Source organism: Abrus precatorius, unplaced genomic scaffold, assembly GCF_003935025.1.
Source record: "Abrus precatorius isolate BTA unplaced genomic scaffold, Abrus_2018 Scaffold7, whole genome shotgun sequence".
Taxonomy (NCBI): Eukaryota; Viridiplantae; Streptophyta; class Magnoliopsida; order Fabales; family Fabaceae; genus Abrus; species Abrus precatorius.
Genome location: NW_020874417.1, coordinates 36,164,186 through 36,183,320, shown reverse-complemented (window position 1 = coordinate 36,183,320; position 19,135 = coordinate 36,164,186). Strand labels below are relative to the sequence as shown.

Here is a 19,135-nt window from a genome sequence, read left to right as displayed (position 1 = left end):
TTGGATTAAAGCGGAAACAGTGTGGGCCTTACATAAAGGGCAACAATGTCTTTTCAGTCATTGTACTGAGGGCAGATCTGTCATATTGTATTTTTGCAATAATGATCTCGCATTCACACAATATCCATTCACATTCACATAACATACTATATACTATATAATAATAATAACAAAAGAAAATCAGAAAAGTTTTTCATGGGGTCTTGCACAGTGATCATGACGACGTTGGCGTATGTAGCAGGAGTCATACTCTAATGAACAAGTCTTTCTAGAGAGAGAAAGAAAAAATGGAGGGAGAAAAGGAGGGAGAGAGAGAGAGAGAAACAAAGGTCAAAGTGAGGCAGTTGAGTAATTGTAACACCGTGATAGTACCCATTATATTGGCATTGGCATAGGTGTAATCATTTCGTGGAAGGTCAGTGCAAACAAGATCAGAAGCCTCCTCGTGATTTTTATCTGAGTAAAAGTGTTTTGGGTTTCTGCTTTTTGGGATTTCAATTTTTATTATATATATAAATATATTTTGGTGTGAATAGTTTCTCTTTCTCTATCCTTTTATATTTGGTTTTTCTCGTTGGCAACTCAAATTAAGGTACAGCAACCACCATCAGGTATTATCAGTGTGTGTGACTCCTAAGGAATTTGCAGAGCCCCTACCCATATTATCTTCGTCTTTTCCTTTTCTCTTCTGATATTCCTTTCTCACTCTCAGGATTCTGTGCTCTCTCTCTCTCTCTCTCTCTTTTGCTCCTTCTGTTTGCGTGAGGAGCAAAAAGAAGAGGGTCTTACTTTTCTATTTTGCTTTATACACATATATAATACACGATACAGGAGGTGGAAGGGTAAACAAACGTGACTAGAGTTTTGGTGTTGAGGAAGAGAGTGAAGATTTTTTTTACTACAGCGAGGATTTGGATATATATTTGGTGTAAGAAGATAAGAAGGGAAAATGGGTAGTTGTGGAAGAGAAGGAGCAGTAAGGCAGTATATAAGATCGAAGGTACCTCGTTTAAGGTGGACGCCTGAGCTGCACCGTTGCTTTGTTCATGCCATTGAAAGTCTTGGTGGTCATCACAGTAAGTGGTGTTTGGAAATTTGGATTTTATTTTTACTCTGAGGAATTTCGAATTAATTTTCCATTTTTTTAATAATTTTTGCAGAGGCTACCCCTAAGCTTGTTCTTCAGTTGATGGATGTGAAAGGGCTCACAATTTCACACGTCAAGAGCCATCTTCAGGTTCTTTTTTATTCTTTTTCTCTGCGGTTACAAACATAGATACTGTTTATTTGTTCCTTTTTTATAGAGTGAACATTTTCATGATGCATGCTCCACTCAACTTTCTTATTCGGTGTTTTTATTGGGTTTCTCTCTTTATCCAAACCAGATGTACAGAAGCATGAGAGGTGACTTGGGCAGACAAGGTACTGAACCTTCTTTACTGCAAAACACATGAACAAAAACCCTTCTTTTTAGTCCCTGATGATGATCATGGCTCTTCAATATAGTAATTCTATTTGTCTGTCATCCATGTCATACGTGGAAATTTTAGACCATGCTTTGTGCATTCAATGCGGATTCTTGTTTCTTCTCTTGGTACTTATTTGAAGTTCAAAAACAAAGCCATGAGCTCGCATTTATACACAAGTTTGGTAAATATGCGACTGCATTGCACATTTATTAGTCGTTTCTATGCCAAAATAGTGCAGGAAGAATAAGATGCTAATGTCCTTGTAAATCTTCCTCTAATGGGCATTTTGATGAAATCCATAACTTCTTTTGTGATGTTCATCCACAACCAAGTTCGTTATTGGCTTGTGTTGAAATCACAACGCATTAAATTGCTCTAATGTAAAAGCCTTATTTTTGACAATGTGGGGTATGTGTATTTTGTCAGGTAGGACACCCTCCCAACATAGAAACCAATCTTTTGAGGATCATGATGATGGGTGTGTTGATGAAGTGAATGATATTGGTGTTGAGTACTCTTGTTCGAAACCAATGGGAAGAGAATCTGATTCCTTCTTCGGCTACAGTAATTTCCCCTCAAAAAGGTTAACTTAGCTTTATTTTTTAGTTTTCCCTTGAAATAATTTCAGACTTTTCAAACGTCAAAAGAGAGTGGTGTGCGTGGGAGAGAAACAAAAAGGATTGGCATTTATTTTCCCTCGATCTTTTACTTTATTTTATTTTTTGTTTCTGAACAAACTTTAACTTTTTTGCTTTCTTTTGAAATTCCTTTTCGTTTGGATTCTCTCCTCAGAGCCAGAATCGAGACGAAGAGTTCCATCTCAGAGAGCCTGCAATGCAGCCAAAGATTATGTGATGCAGTCTCAAATCCGTACTGTTTTTATGATTATCTGCAGCCCATGGCTGAGCACAAAGGAATAAAGGAGTTCTGTGAAGCTTCAAGAATATGGCAGACACAAACCCATTCCTCTCTGCTACCACATTTTCCCAACCTCACTTCATTCAGATCTTCTAACCAAGAATCTGATTTCCTTCAGGTGCTCCATACGTTCCTCAACCAAACTCTCTTTCTTTTGTAGTACATAATTATTTATCTGAATGCATGTTTGCAAACCTATACTTGTTATAAAATATTTACTTGTATTTTTAAAGTTGTTTTACTATCATCTGATAATAATAATAATAATAATAATAATAATAATAATAATAATAATAATAAATGATTAATTTTTAAAATAAGTTGAACTAAAGGGTATACCTAGTACTGGGTAGAGTGTTATGTTGGCTATGTGTTTAATTTCACTGCCATGTGAGATGGCCAATGTGTAAGTTCCAAACACACTACTTTTGTTCAGTAAGATCTTACGTTTAGCCTGTCAAATATGCACAGCTTTTGGGATCACGTTGTGTGTTAAATGGGAAACCGTTGGTTAATTTCTCAGCTGAACTGTGCTTTCTCTTTCTCTTTCTTTATTTTAAACAATCTTAAATTATTAACGTGTTCACAGGTTCAGACCAGAAACTCTTTTGTTGTACTTTGTTATTAAAGATCTTGTCTTGAAATTATTTCCTTTTACCTTCTTTTGGAAAGCTAGGACTCCTTGGTTCCACCGTTGTTAAAAAAAGATCTGTTTACACTTTGCAGCTGTATTTTTTTTATTTTTTTTTTCGTATTATTCCGTTATTCTCACGAAGTTGGTTTTTTGAAATCTACGCTTGTGTGCAAAATGAAGTGGCTAAAATAAGAAAACGTGAAGCCGTGAACATTGGTACATTACTTTATGTAACATTTAATCGCCTTATGGAGTGGTTAGGGTGTTTTTGGTCCCCTTGTACGACTCAAACATTTTAGTGGGAATTTAGGGGCCTTGTGATTGTCCAAAATTTATCGTGGGCTGTATTGTGGCTGAAAGGGTCATCATGGCTTGTAATTTATACGATCCTTTGTCTCTCAGTTTTTCACATTCAGTGGTCCCTTCAAATTATTGAAATTCTGACTTTTTTAATGGAAATTTATCTGTGCCCTTTATTGCACCTATACGAATCCTTCTTTTCAAGTTACAGGTCCTATACTACTGGTTGAACTAGTTCTTCCCTCGCTATAAAATCCAAATCTCTATAATGTGATACCCATAAATGTTAGAGTGAAATACAATTTTTCATGAGAAATATTTTTCATTGCACAACTATTTTATCACTTCTGCTTGTGGTAGGTGCCCAATTGTAATCAATTATAAATTATAAAAATTAAGCGCATGTGAGGTGTGACTAGGAACATTATATTCATAATTTAAGAACTACTGGCATGTTTTCTTCATTTTTTTCTCTTTTTAGTATATTCATTGTACGTGTTAGGAATAGTGACCAAATGTGAGAATATTTTGTGGACACTAGTACCCATGCCACCATTTCTTATGTGTGTTTTCCACCTGTTGACAGGTTGCTAAATTTAATGAAGGAAAGACCACTTCACAGCCAATTAATGTACTTGAGAACACTGAGACAGCTCATAGAGAGGTTGAAGGTGTAGGAGGGTATGAATTGTCATTGTCGCTTACATTGCCAAATCCTTCCCCTCAGAGAAGCAATGCTTCTTCGGCCAGTGAGATCAGTGAAGCTATCTCCTCGTGCCCTGGGTTTAGCAACTACAAGAATTGCTCTAGTTCATCCAATGTCAAAGAAATAATTAATTTAGACCTATCTTTAGCTCTATGTGGCAGTTGATTTTAAGCTCATTGTATAATCAATCTACCTTAGGCATAGTCCAGTGTAGGTCTTTCTTCATTCCCTTTGTTAACAATTTTGGTAATTTTCTTGTTTCTACTGCGTACCTTTTCAGTCAGTATGTTAGTTAATATTTAATCTATTGAATAGCATCTAGTTTTTTCAAAATATGAGTTAATATAAAAATGAGTGTTTGAGAGGTTAATGCCGTGAGAAAGGCACTATATCTATTGGAATGCTAACTTAATTGTTGTGATTTGCTTAGGCGGAATGTTGGTGATTGTTTAAAAATTAGTAAATCTATAATTTATTCTTTTATCACTGAATTAAAGTATGAATCAATAAATTAGTATCAAACAATCAAATCATGGTTTGAGACTTCACCTAAAAAGTGGAACTTTTTCAACTCAGTATCTTTAAATATAAATTAACTATTGTTTATCGTGCTTTGGCTTCCACTGTAGGTTCAAAACAATGCAACGAATTGATTGCCAAACATGTTGGCTTAGAAATGGAGGGCGAGGTTAACTATTGAGATCGATTGGATAAGTTCTGATTAGGTATTGTAAATATAGTAGTTTAAACTTGATCTAGATAAGTAGTTCAAGAAATAAAAGGAGATTGTTGAAGTTTATAGAGTGCTAAGGGTACTAATCGTAGTCAAAGTAGATTATATTAATATCTTAGCACCCTCTAAATTAGGGTTTGGGATTATTAGTGTAGAGATTTCCATTAATTCATCTCAATAAATATAAATGATTTTTATGTTATTTTAGTTGATATATATCTCATTAGCATTTTAAAAAATAGATTAAAGATAAGATAAATATGCTAAGATTTAGAAAGAAGAAAAAATAAATAAATGAATTTTAAAACTTTCCTTGAGACTAGGAAAATGTTTTTTTTTTCTTTAATAAATACAAGTTAGCCTCCGTGACTAGTTGTGTGAGAAATCATTCTTGACAAAGTAGTACTTTTTTGTCCCTTCATGAAGATATTTATATTTTTTGAGATAACGTATACATAGATGTCAAGCAACATTAATTTTTTATGTTCTATTTCCATATTTCCACTGTTTTTTTGTTTGTGGATCCAACATGATGTCGGCTCAAACCCACAGAGAAATGGGTAAAATTGTAAAATACTAAAATGCAACAAAAACTTCTGGTTGGGAGTTGGGATGTAAATTCAATTGTTTGATTAATTTAAAGCCGTGTTGTATGTGCAAGCTTTATGCAGCCCACAGTCAAGGCGTATGTATCTATTAATTACATTTTTGGGATAATTTCGATTTCCAAATATGAGATGTGCATGCAAACTGGACACTGGAATCATATGTAGAGCATACTCATTTTTGCTTCTTAATCTTTAATCCTAGTTAGTAATTTTAAGTGACTAATGAGAATATTTAAAAAAAAATATTAATTATATATTTCAAGTATAGAAATATAATATTTTTTCATTTTTAATTACTTAAATTAACCTTTAAAACATATTAATGAAATTATTGTTTCAATTAATGCTTCATGAGATTTTCATCGTGGTCTCTGATAAACATCTCAAACTTAAATGATAAACTAATAACGAAAACTACGTGATCATAATCTTTGCAGCAAGAAAATCGTTATGGCAGCAACATCATCTTTGGATATCTCAACGTTAATGCTTGTTTTTTATTCCTTGGAGCAAACTACCACATATTATTATAAATTATAATGTGGTCCTCTTGTGAATTGCATTATTAGTGTAGCTAAGGGTGCTGGCATTTTGGTCAAAAGTGATGTATACCATTATGCTAATTGTTTGCTTCTTTGGTTCCAAGGTTGTGGACGTGTAAGCATGCTTTAGGAGTAAAAGGTGGCAGATTGGACTTCATAAATGAAAAGAAGAAGCTACTATTTGCTTTCAAAACTGACAAGCTGCTAGAGGTGTGCCTGATCTAACTTTTATAGTTACCATGTTTCATTGGACACATACCCTAATATTGATGATACTACTATATAGTCGTTAGGTAAGGTTTTCTACTTTTCATTTAATGACAGTCTAATAACTTAAATGATCTTTATCATTTTTGTTTGTTTGTTTGTTTTGTTAACAACAACCTTAAAAAAATAATAAATTCGTCCAAGTAAAACCATTTGTTGAAATAGCTCTATGAAATCTCCGGTATTATTCTTCACGATTGTTTCAACAGATCGTCAATGTACAAACTAGTAGCTTACAAACTTTGTACAATAGCTTATATTTATGTTTCCCATTCTTTATACGTATACTTTTTCAAATTTATGAAATGTGAAAATATCAAGTGAAAGTATATATCACCGTTATTAAATAAAATTACAACCACGTGTTTTGAGAAGGAATAAAGTGTAATAGTATTTTCACTGTTAAGAATAGAAGTTTTAGTTTGATATATAAGAATAAATTAAAGCGACAATATTTTTGAAATTATTAAGCAAGAATAAATAAAAGAGATAAAACATATGAAATTGAAGAGTAAAACTATCAAAATAAGTTATGTTAACAATCTATCAATTGAATTCAGTGTCAAAATTTAAATTTATGAGTTCTTAGTTTTGTATGTTAGCTACTGGATAAGTTAGGAATGATTAAATTTAATTAATAATATTTGAGAAAATAATAAAATAAAATATAAGATATTTAATGCAAAATAAGTTACAGGACACGTTAAGAATGATACAATCAAGAAAAGTCCCCATCGTAAAAAATGAGAAGTCAAAATTAATATATATTAATTGAAATGTAACTCTTTATATTTGCATTTAAGTTTAATAAAATAAATGAATAAATGAATAAATAAATGAGGCTACCTATACAAAATTAGTGTATATTACGAATAAATTTTTATCAATTTTTTGTTTGTTAACCACTACCTTAAAGAATTAATCAATAAAAGACTAAAATATAAATTTGATCCTAATATATACTATATGATTTTAATTTGATCTCTGAAGTTTTTCTGATTGAGTTCTATACGTGCAAAGAAATTTTAAAATAGTCATTGCCATTAGAGTTTGTCGTAACAATGTCTTTACCTTATTGACATGACAGTTATACCTTTTTGTGAAAGTATATGTTGATATTTATAAGTATCATACATTTTCAATTTGGTTCATATACTTATATAATAAACTTTAATTAATCCTTAATCATAAAACTTCTTTTAAAGTAACGCCTAATAATTTTTACAAAGATTAGGGACCCAATTTAAAATTATTATACATATAAGATCAAATTTTATAGGGACTAATGTCAATAGCCATTAGCCACGTTAAAAATGTAAATATTTAACTACAAATTCAAAACTTTATAGATAAAAAGAAACAACAAAAGTTTCGACGGGACCAATTATATTGATTTTTTAAATGAGCATTTCTCAATCGATCATCAAAATGTATATATCCATAATGCATATAGTATAAAATTTGAATTAATCCACAGGATTTCTTTCATCAAGCATATCGCAAAATCAGTGCATTACTTTCCAAACAAACAATACACGGCACTATCTAAAACATTAGAGACCAGTGAATATACGAAGGCATAACGCCATCAAAGTTTAACTTGAATAAAGCGTATTCTACTTGATTTCACAGATCACATTTAATATTAAGCCACATTAGGTAGAGTGGAGCAAAAGTGACTACACCTAGTACTTTATAGAAAGGGTCAGAATAGTGGGTTATTTTATTTCTTATTACTAGCTGGTTTAGGAGGGGATTGCACTTTGGCTCTTTCAATTTCCATTTGCAAGCTGGTACAAAATCCACCAGACATTTCCAAGATAAGAAACCTGACAAAGCAACATTGTCCACGCATTCTGAAATGAAACAGTAGCACCAGTCCCTCTCATTGAGCCACAGACCCTTTCATAGTATTGGAAGTAAGGGCCTTGACACACAGTCTAGGCTTTGTACTAATAAGGTTTCTGGGGAGGACAGAGACAGCAACCACCATCGACCCATTAGGTACTCCAGAAAGGGGCAGAAACTCAACAAGAACTGAGAGCTGCAACACATGTATGGCTTAGATCATGCATAAATGTGAATTCCGACAGCTATAATTTGTTTAAGGCAATAGTACCATATCTTTACCTCTGGAGACCTGAGATCCACTACTGAATCTTCCACAACATGATTGACTGCAGAAGCAACTACCCCAAAACATTTATTACGGTCCAATAAACTAAATACATCAGAACCATTTGGATTCTCTTTCACAAACTTTGTCTCTTCAATTCCTCTTCGGTTGTACCCAACAGCAAACTACAAGGTCAATTATAATTTTCTTCCAGTAAGATTACTAACAAGCATAAAAAATTCGATACTTAAATAGAATTTAACTCTGAAATTCTGACATAAACATCAAATTCATAGAGAAATTCTTGCCTGAAACTTATTTGGAAATACATTTGTTTAAGAAATCAATTCATTTACAAATAATACTGTGTTATATTTCATAATTTGTAAATCCAGTCACTTTTGATATTATTTGTATCTTATCTAATTAAAAATAAATTGTTTTCAATAACAAAGTTAAGAAAATTCCAAACAATGCATAAGTAATGGTTGAAAATGAAAACAAAATATCAACTCTGATTTCTAATAGAATTGGACTAGACTTAATTCAACCACAAAAGTTAACTCAAAGGGAGAGGATTGACCAAGACTTATGAGAAGTATTTTGGTCGTATTTTTTGCTAATATGGGTCATCTTAACAACTTCAATTACCATCACATATGTTGAAATCAGTAAGTAAGAAGCTACAGGCAGAAAACATTCAGCCATCAATCTGAGATCAGCTAGTATTGAAATTTTAATTGAAAGATGGACTCTTCTTTGGCAATGGGGAAGGAGAATGGGGTTCATGTATCTCAGGTGATGAAACTTGCAGAAAGAGTCCAACATAAGTTAATTAGGTTATGAAAAGCATGGCTCAATTGCAACAAAAAGGTAATACTTTATGAAACCTTTAGAGGTCGTTCAAGTTTGTCCTGTTTAGCATCCATGAATTTTTTAACAAGCGCAGATACTACTTCTTGTAGTTCTTTTTCGTTCAAACCACAGGTAGCTTGGATAGGGAAAATGCGATGGCACCAACTGCAGCAGAAAATATGCCCAGTGTAAGCATGTAAAAAAAGAACCACAATAAAAAAAATGACAACAAAAATATGCGAAAGAAAGTTTGGGAAGGTTCTGTGTTTAAGGATGAATTAGGGTTCAATTGTTTGAAACCTCAGCTCCCTCTAATATATAACTTGAGTACTTGAGCATCCATTAGACACTTAAATGTCAAGAGGACATGGAAAAAATGAATATAGCTGTGACACAAACATTCCACCTGGGCCACAGCAAGGCATTAGACCCCCATTAAGCCTGCCTCATCTAGGTGCCTAAGCTAGCAAAATAAGCTTCAACATTACTTGACACATACATAACATATCAAGCTATTTCCTTTTCATAATCAATAGCAAACATGTAGAAGGTAGAAATGAATAAAAGACATTCAATCAAAGACTGCAGGAAAAGTAGAAACAGAAATGCCAAAGTTTCAAGAACATCACATACTAAAACTCAAACCCAGAAATTCTAATAGCAATGAAGTTGCATGGAATGGTTTTCCGTGTAATTATTGTATAAACAGAAAATAGACAGCTCAACAGCAGGAATTCTTTCTTGGGGGAGTTCCAGGCAAGCCAAGCCAAGCAAAAAACAAGGACCAAGAGGGAACATGGTGTGTGTCAACTGGTAAATTAGTAAATGCAATCACTAATGCTCTGTTTAGATGCCGAAGAAGAAAAGCAAAAGAAAGGAAAATAAAAATAACATATACCTTTTTGTCTTGGTTGAAGGGAAAATGAAAAGAAAGAAGAAAAAAAATGCTTTAAGAAACAAAAATTGAAATTGTTTCATCCTATCATTTTCCCTACAATTTAAATCACAAATTTTTATCCTTTCCCTCACTTTCCTTCCGCTGTACCAAACAGAGCACAAGTGTTCTATTAACGGATTCCCTCTTAAACCAACATCTAGGCTTGGCTTGAATTTTCAAGATTGGCAGGGAGCACAGAACAAGGTATCATTGAAATACTAAACAGTGAACAAAACATTAAAACTAATAACATAAGCATGAACTGATTGATTTACTCACACTGGCACACTTACACTCCCAGACTCCACAGCTTGAATGATATTTGACACAATATTAACAGTGTCAGGCAATGAGTTATTGGGAAACGTAAAGAGAAGCAACCCATTCCTTGTCAGCTTAACCAAAGAAAGACCAGAAAGTTTACCTGACATAAGAATTCATAAACATTCTGTCTCTCAAAACTACAAAAAAGTAAAGTAAACAATAAACTGAATACCATCTCCAGAGTGGGTTTCCTCAGCGGAGATCCTCCTTTTCTTAGAAGTAGTATTTTCCAAACAGTCATCAACGAACTGCAAGAAAAGAAAAGAAAGAATTATTGGTTTCTTGATAGAGAAAAAGGAATAATAGTGTAGATGGGGACGAACCTTGTGAAGGATAGAGATGGCTTCTTTGGTTGCGCTTTTTTCCCGTTCTGGAAAGAGAGATTGGAAAGGGGCCATAAAAAAAGAGAGAAGAGAAAGAGAAAGAGAAAGAAGAAGGAGTGGTGAAGTTACTGATAGAACAAGTGATGAGAAAGCCAGAATGGGAGAAACGGAGAAGAGAAGAGGGGGCATTGTAGTCAAAGCGAGGAATGCTTATGACCGCAGAGTGTTGCTCCCATGGACTCATCCCCTTCTCTTCTTCTTCTTCTTCTTCTTCTTCTTCTTCGCGTTTTCTTGTGCCTGCTCCATCCTCCGCCATTTCTCTCCCTCCGTCGCTTCCAAAACCCTCTTTCTTACCAAAACCAAATTTTCTTATACAAATTCTTACATTGATTCTTTTATTTAAATTTAAATTAAATAAAAAATTTAGATTAAGCATAAAAAAATTTAGATTTATACTATTATAAAAAATTCATTTTCTTACTAAATAATACGATATGATTTACAAATAACTTTTATATTTAAATTATTTACATAAAAATTTGAAATATATATGAAAAATAAACTTTAGTATAAAGATAAAAATATAATTTTTTTCCTAAAGACCAGTTCGTCAATACTTTTTTAGGTAAAGATGAGACTGTAAAATTCTTTTATGTAAAATTTTAAATAAAAAAAAGTGATGCCTTTAATCTTTCTACATAACAATTTTTCATTTTATATTTGTTACTGAATTTACACGTCATCTGTAAAAAAATAAAAAAGTTACGAAAATTTATCTTATTTAAAAGTGTAAACATGCCAGATTTTTTTCTTTTCAGAAAGAAAGATGAGATTATTTATCATCAATATAAGTAGCCAAAGTAAAATATCTTTTTTTTGGTCATTCAAAATATCTAATATCTATTGACACCTGATTTCGTAATATTTTCTGAAATTGTGTATAATATAAGCCAGAACTAACCAATGTTTGAGCAGCCCCTACGCATTAATAATAAAATGAAAAATGCAAGTATAAGAGTAAAACGAGAGAGAGGATATTGAGGAACAACAGTTTGGGGAAGCTGACAAACCTATTCGATTCCAAGGCTACTGTTTCATTCTACAGCTGCCTAATTGTTTCCGCACAGTAAAAATTGGGGTTATCTTACTTTGTATAACCGGATTATGTCACTGCAACTCCATTTCTCGTGATATTCATGGAGTCTATAAAACTTTTTATTTATGTAAAAGTAACACGTCTTTTTTAAAAAATTAATAAATCTTAGAAAACTCATCAATTTTTATAAATAGAAGATCTTATAAGTTAAAATAGTTGGAGGATTTAAAAGAATATGGGGCTTGAAAAATTATTAACCCTGACAAATAGTCACAAGAACACTCAGCATTGTAGTTTTAAATTAAATTATATTTTAGCATAAAATATATTAGACATATCATTTGTCTATGTTTCAGTTTAAAGATTTTTGAGACACTGACAACTTCGATATAATCAGTCATGTAATTAGTTTCAATCAATTTATAAAATTAATAAAACAAAACTCGATCAAGCGAAGCAAAACTTAAAGTGAAAAACTGGCTTGAACTGCTCAGTTTATAATACCTTTTAAATAGACAGAAACACATGATATGTATATACAAATTATTATTAAATTATTTATTATAATTTTTAGTTTATAAAACATGTTATATGATATTTTATGCTAATTTAAAATTTTAGTTAACTTCATTTTTGTAATTTTATATTAATTTATTACTAAATATTAAATAATATTAAAAGTGTATATTTTATTATAGTAAATTCTACCATAATATAAAAAAATATTATACTTTCTTAAACGTAAAATAATTATGATTATTAATTTTATACCAGTAAATAATGAAGTTAGTAATTTATTTTAAAAAATATATATATCATTTAATTTTTAAAATATTAAAAAAATCATAATCCTTATATATAATGTACTCTCAAATTTAGGAATATTATAGCAATCACCTTTTATTATTATTAGTTGGATCCAAATTCAAACACTGGTTAGGACTTTTGTGCAATCCTTCCAAATGCAAATACTCTTCCACATTCTCAATCTTTTACAGTTTCCTCGAGCCCCTTCTGACAACCAGTAGTCAATAATTCATACATCAGAAGTTTAAATACAAAATCTTTCATATCGCTTCATTCAGTAAAGTGTTGGTATCAAGTTACTCAGATGAAGCTTCCTCCTTCTTTGCCGACAGATACCTTAAAATGAAAATTGCAAGAGATACAGACTTTTGTCAGTAAACTGAAAGGCACAAGTTAAAAAAAATGTCTAATAATGCATAAAAGAGCAGTTCAAATTGAGATATAATGGAAAGGAGAAAAAGAGCACTCCCCCATGGGGGGCCAAATTTAAACAAACAACAAAATTGTGAGGGAAATGTTAACAAAATACTCTTTCCAAAGTTATCTCTATCATTGGGTAAATTTCATGTGAATCCCACTAAAAATCTAGGGCTTGCTCTTCATTTAGTAGGACTCGTGTGAATAATAGAATGTGAGACAGAGTATTCCTAAAATCCTCAAATAGAGATTGAAGTCAGCAGAAACTACAATGAGTAAGTGTGCGATAAATCATAACAAATCAAGCGAATGTCAGAATATGGCCGTCCTTATATACAAGATTAGACAAAGTATTGCCAATTAACTAGGCCTCGTTTCCTGATTGGGCTTGTAACTTGAAGAAATCTCTTAACACACCAGATTCAAAGAGAGTACCTAGTGGTGGAGAATTAAATATTAAGGTGGATGCAGGTAAAACAAATTCACAGACAAAAGTGTCATTCATAACAAAAGCATCACACAAATTAAAATGACATTTATAACGCATGAAACATAAACATAACAGAGGGGAATGCCAAATAAAACTGGTGTAAATCATGATAAAATACATTTGCTTGCACTTTCTTACCCCTCTGCCTTTGCCCAACGGGAGAGCTGATAGAGTTGAACAGTCTCATTTGAGGCATGACACGCCAAAAGTAGATAGTTGCGTGGCTGTACCATCCATGCAAATCTCATAAACAATGCGGAGTAGACACACATTGCTGCAGCATTAACAAACGCCATGCAATAAGCAACAGTCTATACGCCAAGAAAAAATTTCAACATTTTGAGGGAATAGAGATGTTAAACCTGCTGTCATGTTGCCGGATATCATTTCTGGAGGTTTGTTCATGTCAGCCAATCCCTTTCAATAAAAAAAACTTCACATTAGTTTAGAAATCAAAGATTAAGACCAGTGTGTATTGTGAATAACTAGTCAAGTAAATAAATCTGGACTTTTTCAACAATATAAACAGTTAATTGTATGAGTGAAACTCACAGCTGCCACAAATCCCCAGTTGGCAACAGGTCCCCAAAAGTGAGTTGTTTTGGGACCAACTGGACTGTTCAAGAATGCTCTGAAGGAAGCCATATGACACCAATGCTACTTCTGATCTGCCATAACAACATTGTAAGATGATTTCAACAGAGCAGAAATACAAAACTACAGTATGTAGATGCAAACATTCACTTAATTTTAAAACCCAAATAGTAAAAATGTACCACCAAAAATTAAAGTGGTTCTAAAAGACTAACGCCCATGAATCCTTCTCCTTCTAGTTACAGAATAAATCCCGTTGCATCTTATAGCTACCAATCCACTCACAGATCAGAAGAGAAAAAACAGAGGTCAGCAATCACCCACCAGGGGAGACTTGTGTTAAAGTCTAGCGTTGTTGTAAGTCTTCTGAATCTGATATTGATGATTATCAAAATACTTAATATAGTAGTAGTAATGCCCAAAAACAAAAAACAGAAAAGAAAAACTTTATCATGAACTCTCTCCGCCATTTGATCAATTTCAGATATTGATTGTACCGACAACGTTTTCTCAAACTAAAGAGCCCTACACCACTCCCAGAAGCAGCCATTATCAGGAAAAAAAGAAAAAAAAATTACTAAACGATGACCACTGAGACGGCATGCAACAATTTTATCAAAATGATTATTATTATGTACAAAGAGCAAAGAAGATATACGACTACAAATATCTTATCAAGCATATGCGTCTCAGATCAGAAAAAAAAAAAAAAATCGTACAAAACAAGATTTCTTCGCTTCTCCTTTCATTTGTTTACTTTCCATTCAAATTATACGAAAGAAAAATGCCTCTGCCCAGACATTCCACAAACACTGCATCACATAATACCGTTGCAATCCCTTCCACTTCCATTAAAATAATAAGAAGATAGCAGTATTCATCAGTTAGTAGATTTGTAATTAGATTCAAGTAATTATCAGTCAATAAACTTGATACAAGCAATTAATGAAGTATTATAATCATAATTCTAGAGGGATTTAATTAGGTCAAATAATACACGAGTTTACAGATAGCAGAACATAAAAACCTTAGAATTGTGCGACAGAATGAGATAAAGAGATTGGGGAAGCAAAGAGAAACCTAAAAATGAAATCGAAGAGAGATACCAATGCCGTTGATTTTGGAAGAGAAGAACAGCGCCAGGTTCGAAGTCAATACCAATGCCGAATTGCAGATACGGGACCGGAGAGGATTTATTGCTTTGGCTGCAAAACAGTGACGTAATGAAACGACATCGCCTTTTGCGTTTCATCTCTTCAACGTGCAAACACTGTCTCTTATGTGAAACGAGGGAAATCAAATAAAAAATAAAAGTAATAATGATTGAAAAAATAATATGCTAAATTGTTTTCAAGAGAAAGGAAGATGTTTGTAAGATTAAATTTAAACTTTAAGTGTTTAAACGCACCATATATGAATGTTTTTAAAGTTTATATTTAAACAATTTAAACATTGAAAGTGAAATTAAGTTACATGATCACTCTATTAAACAATGTTAATGGGGAAGATGAACAATTTAGTATTTTTAAGGTTAAACTATTAGATAACAATTTTTGGCAAATTTAAGATAAGCATGATGTTGATGCATTAACATGAATTGACTACAACATTAGCATATTCCTTAAAAAACTGTGTTTTGTCTTTATGTTGGTGTATATTAATTAATTAACAGTTATAGATTTATTTTTTTTTCTAAAAGTAATAGACAAATTTTGATAGCACATTAAGTGTCATTTAACATGTTTAAGTGACACTGACTTAGATACTTTTTTTAAGGATTGAATAAAAAATAAAACATGTAAGTCAAAATTTATCTTTATTCTTATTAAATGGGACGATTAAATATAATTTTATTGAATATTTGTTTGAATTAATTTTAAATTTGATAAATAAAACTTATTTTTTATTAATTAATTTAAAAAAAAATAGTTTAGACTATAAATATTTTACATTGAAAATAATTATGTTTAAGTCAAATAAGTATAGATGGTTCTTTTAATTTGTAAAAGTATAATAATAATAATTATTAAAAATAAAGTTAAAATTAAATATTTTAATAAAATGTATTTTTATTCTTAAATTAATTATTTTTAAGATCATTGATGTTTGTCACTTTTTATAAATTATATGGCTTAAAAATATAATTTCATGATTTAAAAAGAGTTTTTTTTTTCAATTTTAATGAGAGTTGCGTTTGAATTTTTTATCCTCAGCTCTTCTAAATTTAAGTGTCTGCTCAATCTTTTGTAAATAGTAATTTGCAAATAAATATTTATAAAAAATATATTTTTAAGTTTTAATGAATTAAAATAAAACAATTTACAATAAATAAAAATAAAAATTCATTTATTTTATTATTTTTGATATTTATTAAAAAATTTATTCAAACTAATCCAAATCAATCTGACCTTTGATCCAACCCACTGTCGTATCCAATTAATTTGGTCTTTCAAAGATTACATCGTGAATTAATTTAAAACTCATAAATGACTTTAAAAAACAAACTAAGAAAATATTATTGTTTCTGAAAAAAAAATACTACTAACATTTTTTTAGATCCAATTTTAAATATTTAAAATAATAAATTTTCAATATAAAATATTTATTATACTTTTAATTCATACTTTTATTAATTTTAAATTTTAAATATTTAAAAATAATTTTTTTATTAAAAATAAATTTATTATATTAAAAATATAAAAATGTAGCAGATACTTTTAACTTAGACTAAAATTAACAAAATTATTTTTTATATTTTAAATAAAACATTAACCCTTTTAATTTAATGCATCAGTCTCTGATAGAACTAAACCAAGAGAAACAGCATCATCGTCTCCGTTCTGTCACACCACACATGACCCAACAAGTGTTACGGCCTCTAAGACAATGGCCATGGTTGCATCACAGTTCTCGTGTTACAGTTCCACTACACCACCACCATCGTCATCATCATCTTCTTACCCCTTCACCTGAACCCACAAAGGCAACATCAACCTCTCATCGTTCCTCGTTTGCCACGCTCGCTTCGTCTCGCCGAAACATTCGATCACCCAACGTTCCACTCCCCACAACAGACTTGGATTTAGAATCCAAGAAGAGTCGCAATCAATTGAAGCGTGAAGCAAAACGTGCTGTAAAGTGGGGAATGGACTTAGCTTCTTTCTCTGCTCCCCAAATCAAACGAATCCTTAGGTTTCTTGTCGCCATTTGGTTTCTGAATGTACCCATTTCCTTTTTCTGAATGCCCACTTCGAAAAGATGCAATTTTTGCTCAAAAGCTCGTGTATTTTGTTCTGGGTTGCAGGGTGGCTTCTTTGGACCAAGTTTTGTTCGAAGCTCTTATGTTGGTTAAGGTGCTCTTTCCTTTCTGTTTCAGTCATGATGGAAGTAGTTTATCTATTTTGTTTGTTTTTTTATGCTGTGAAAATATTATGGTGGATGAATCTGTTGTTGAAGAGAAGGTGTTTGTTGTTTTGCCACAGAGACTTGGACCCGATGTCCGCGAAGGAAGGCGAAGGCAGTTCAATTATATTGGTAATTGCTTTGAGACCATTTTGATTTAGAAACAGCAATGTTTTGTTTGAGCTATTTGGGTTGACAACAGTCAGCATATATGTGGATTTATTAGTTCACATGTTTGAAACAATGTTATGTTATTTTAGGGCCTGTTCAAGTGGTTGGGAGTTTTCAGGTTTTGATTTTCAAATGCAAATTTCAAAATAAAACAGTATTACTTCAATTTTTAAAACTAAAAAGAGTAGTTTGGAATTTTGGTTTTTAGTTGTAAAATAAATCATTATATCATGTGTTTTTCCACTCTTTCCAATTTGTTTGGCATTGTGACTTATGAGTTTAGACTGTAGTCAATCAGTATATGTGTGGTAAGTTGATATGATATAATGTACATGCTGCAGTGCAGATTCATGTTCTTCGTACATAAATTGTCACAGGAAAATTGTTGCGCGAAGTGGAACCTGAGTTAATGGATCGATTAATTCAAGCAACCAAAGATTCTAATCACAAGGAGCTGCAAGCTTTAACTGGCTTAGGGTCTGACGACGTTGAAGACGGTGATGACTTAGTAGAATCTGAATACGAGGAGGATGAGGGGGTATTGGTTCATACTTGAATTTTATACTGACAAAGTTGAACATTCTACCCCTTTATCTTCTCATTCTCCAACACAAAGGGGTGTTGTTTGCTAAATCTGTCGTGTTCTTATTTTTTGAATCATCTTATCAGGACCCTGATTGGGATGATAGTCAAGTAACAAGGTGGTTTGATGGTTTGATCAATAGGGACACTGAAATCACCAATGAAGTTTATTCGGTTCAGGGAGTTGAATTCGATCGTCAGGTAATACTTTGCTCTATGCTTTGAAACATGGGCTTTCAGAATCAGATCAATTGCTTATGAAACACACATTATCTTGCATCATATGCTAATTAATTATCCACTTTCTTTAATCAGGAGTTGCGAAAGCTTGTACGTAGAGTACACTTTACTCAAGAAATGAAGGCTGATAACGAAGAAGACGAGAAAAAAGTAGAGACAGCGACAATTGGGGCTGAGAAGGCTCTCACTCGTTTCCTTCGTACCCTTTCAAAGAGAATGCTTAATGAATATCAATACGTCAATTAACCGCACCAAAAGTGCGAGAAATGCATGGTAAGACTTAAACCATACATTGTATTTGTGAGAAACATGCTACGGAAAGCCATCTATTAATTTTAATTTGAATAATGAAGAATCTCATTTTTTTTTTTTGGTTAAAATTTGGACATCAAACCGTATTGTTGTGCTCTTAGAATATTGGTGTCCATTTAATACTTCAAATTTTTAGTCCTCTTTTCTTTTCCTTTCTATTTTTAGTCATGTCTTTTTCTTACGGCAGGATGTCTCGGTTAAGCAAACACATGACTCAGACTACAAACTTCATGGGTAAATCATTAAACATCAGGAAAAAAAAAAACACGAATTCTACAAAAATTGAAGTGAT

The 19,135-nt window shown here is 32.0% G+C and overlaps 4 protein-coding genes across 4 annotated transcripts; 2 read left to right on the top strand and 2 right to left on the bottom strand.

Moving 5' to 3' along the window:
* Positions 1-949: 949 nt before the first annotated feature.
* LOC113871916 (putative Myb family transcription factor At1g14600) lies at positions 950-4,192 on the top strand. The gene is given in 8 exon segments (XM_027509007.1): positions 950-1,076; positions 1,161-1,237; positions 1,386-1,422; positions 1,896-2,052; positions 2,262-2,297; positions 2,299-2,320; positions 2,365-2,505; positions 3,908-4,192. Coding segments are annotated over 8 exon segments (882 nt in total).
* Positions 4,193-7,616: 3,424 nt separating this feature from the next.
* Positions 7,617-11,091, bottom strand: LOC113872946. The gene is made up of 7 exons (XM_027510849.1): positions 10,862-11,091; positions 10,733-10,779; positions 10,582-10,657; positions 10,365-10,509; positions 9,184-9,313; positions 8,308-8,478; positions 7,617-8,221 (listed from the first exon to the last, which is right to left on the bottom strand). The coding sequence occupies exons 1-7, from the start codon at positions 11,046-11,048 to the stop codon at positions 8,063-8,065; spliced, it is 915 nt and encodes a 304-aa protein (XP_027366650.1). The 5' UTR covers positions 11,049-11,091; the 3' UTR covers positions 7,617-8,062.
* A 1,676-nt stretch (positions 11,092-12,767) lies between these two features.
* On the bottom strand, positions 12,768-15,399 carry LOC113873084 (mitochondrial pyruvate carrier 1). Its single transcript, XM_027511059.1, has 5 exons — positions 15,217-15,399; positions 14,095-14,205; positions 13,905-13,959; positions 13,681-13,816; positions 12,768-12,971 (listed from the first exon to the last, which is right to left on the bottom strand). The coding sequence occupies exons 2-5, from the start codon at positions 14,185-14,187 to the stop codon at positions 12,932-12,934; spliced, it is 324 nt and encodes a 107-aa protein (XP_027366860.1). The 5' UTR covers positions 14,188-14,205; positions 15,217-15,399; the 3' UTR covers positions 12,768-12,931.
* Positions 15,400-16,936: 1,537 nt separating this feature from the next.
* On the top strand, positions 16,937-18,979 carry LOC113873110. Its single transcript, XM_027511091.1, has 6 exons — positions 16,937-17,328; positions 17,441-17,489; positions 17,619-17,670; positions 18,087-18,247; positions 18,379-18,492; positions 18,607-18,979. Exons 1-6 carry the CDS (start codon positions 16,991-16,993, stop codon positions 18,775-18,777), a joined length of 885 nt encoding a protein of 294 aa, XP_027366892.1. The 5' UTR covers positions 16,937-16,990; the 3' UTR covers positions 18,778-18,979.
* Positions 18,980-19,135: the final 156 nt, after the last annotated feature.

Coding starts and splice junctions, on each gene's coding strand:
- LOC113873084 (XM_027511059.1), bottom strand. CDS start 14,187: ATGGCTTCCTTCAGAGCATTCTTGAACAGTCCAGTTGGTCCCAAAACA. Junction 13,960..14,094: donor ACTGGGGATTTGTGGCAGCT/GTGAGTTTCACT, acceptor TTTTATTGAAAG/GGATTGGCTGACATGAACAA. Junction 13,817..13,904: donor ATCCGGCAACATGACAGCAG/GTTTAACATCTC, acceptor TTAATGCTGCAG/CAATGTGTGTCTACTCCGCA.
- LOC113872946 (XM_027510849.1), bottom strand. CDS start 11,048: ATGGCGGAGGATGGAGCAGGCACAAGAAAACGCGAAGAAGAAGAAGAA. Junction 9,314..10,364: donor GGGAGTGTAAGTGTGCCAGT/GTGAGTAAATCA, acceptor TTTCTGCTGCAG/TTGGTGCCATCGCATTTTCC. Junction 8,479..9,183: donor AACTTGAACGACCTCTAAAG/GTTTCATAAAGT, acceptor TTGACCTTGTAG/TTTGCTGTTGGGTACAACCG.
- LOC113873110 (XM_027511091.1), top strand. CDS start 16,991: ATGACCCAACAAGTGTTACGGCCTCTAAGACAATGGCCATGGTTGCAT. Junction 17,329..17,440: donor CAAATCAAACGAATCCTTAG/GTTTCTTGTCGC, acceptor TCTGGGTTGCAG/GGTGGCTTCTTTGGACCAAG. Junction 18,248..18,378: donor AATACGAGGAGGATGAGGGG/GTATTGGTTCAT, acceptor TCATCTTATCAG/GACCCTGATTGGGATGATAG.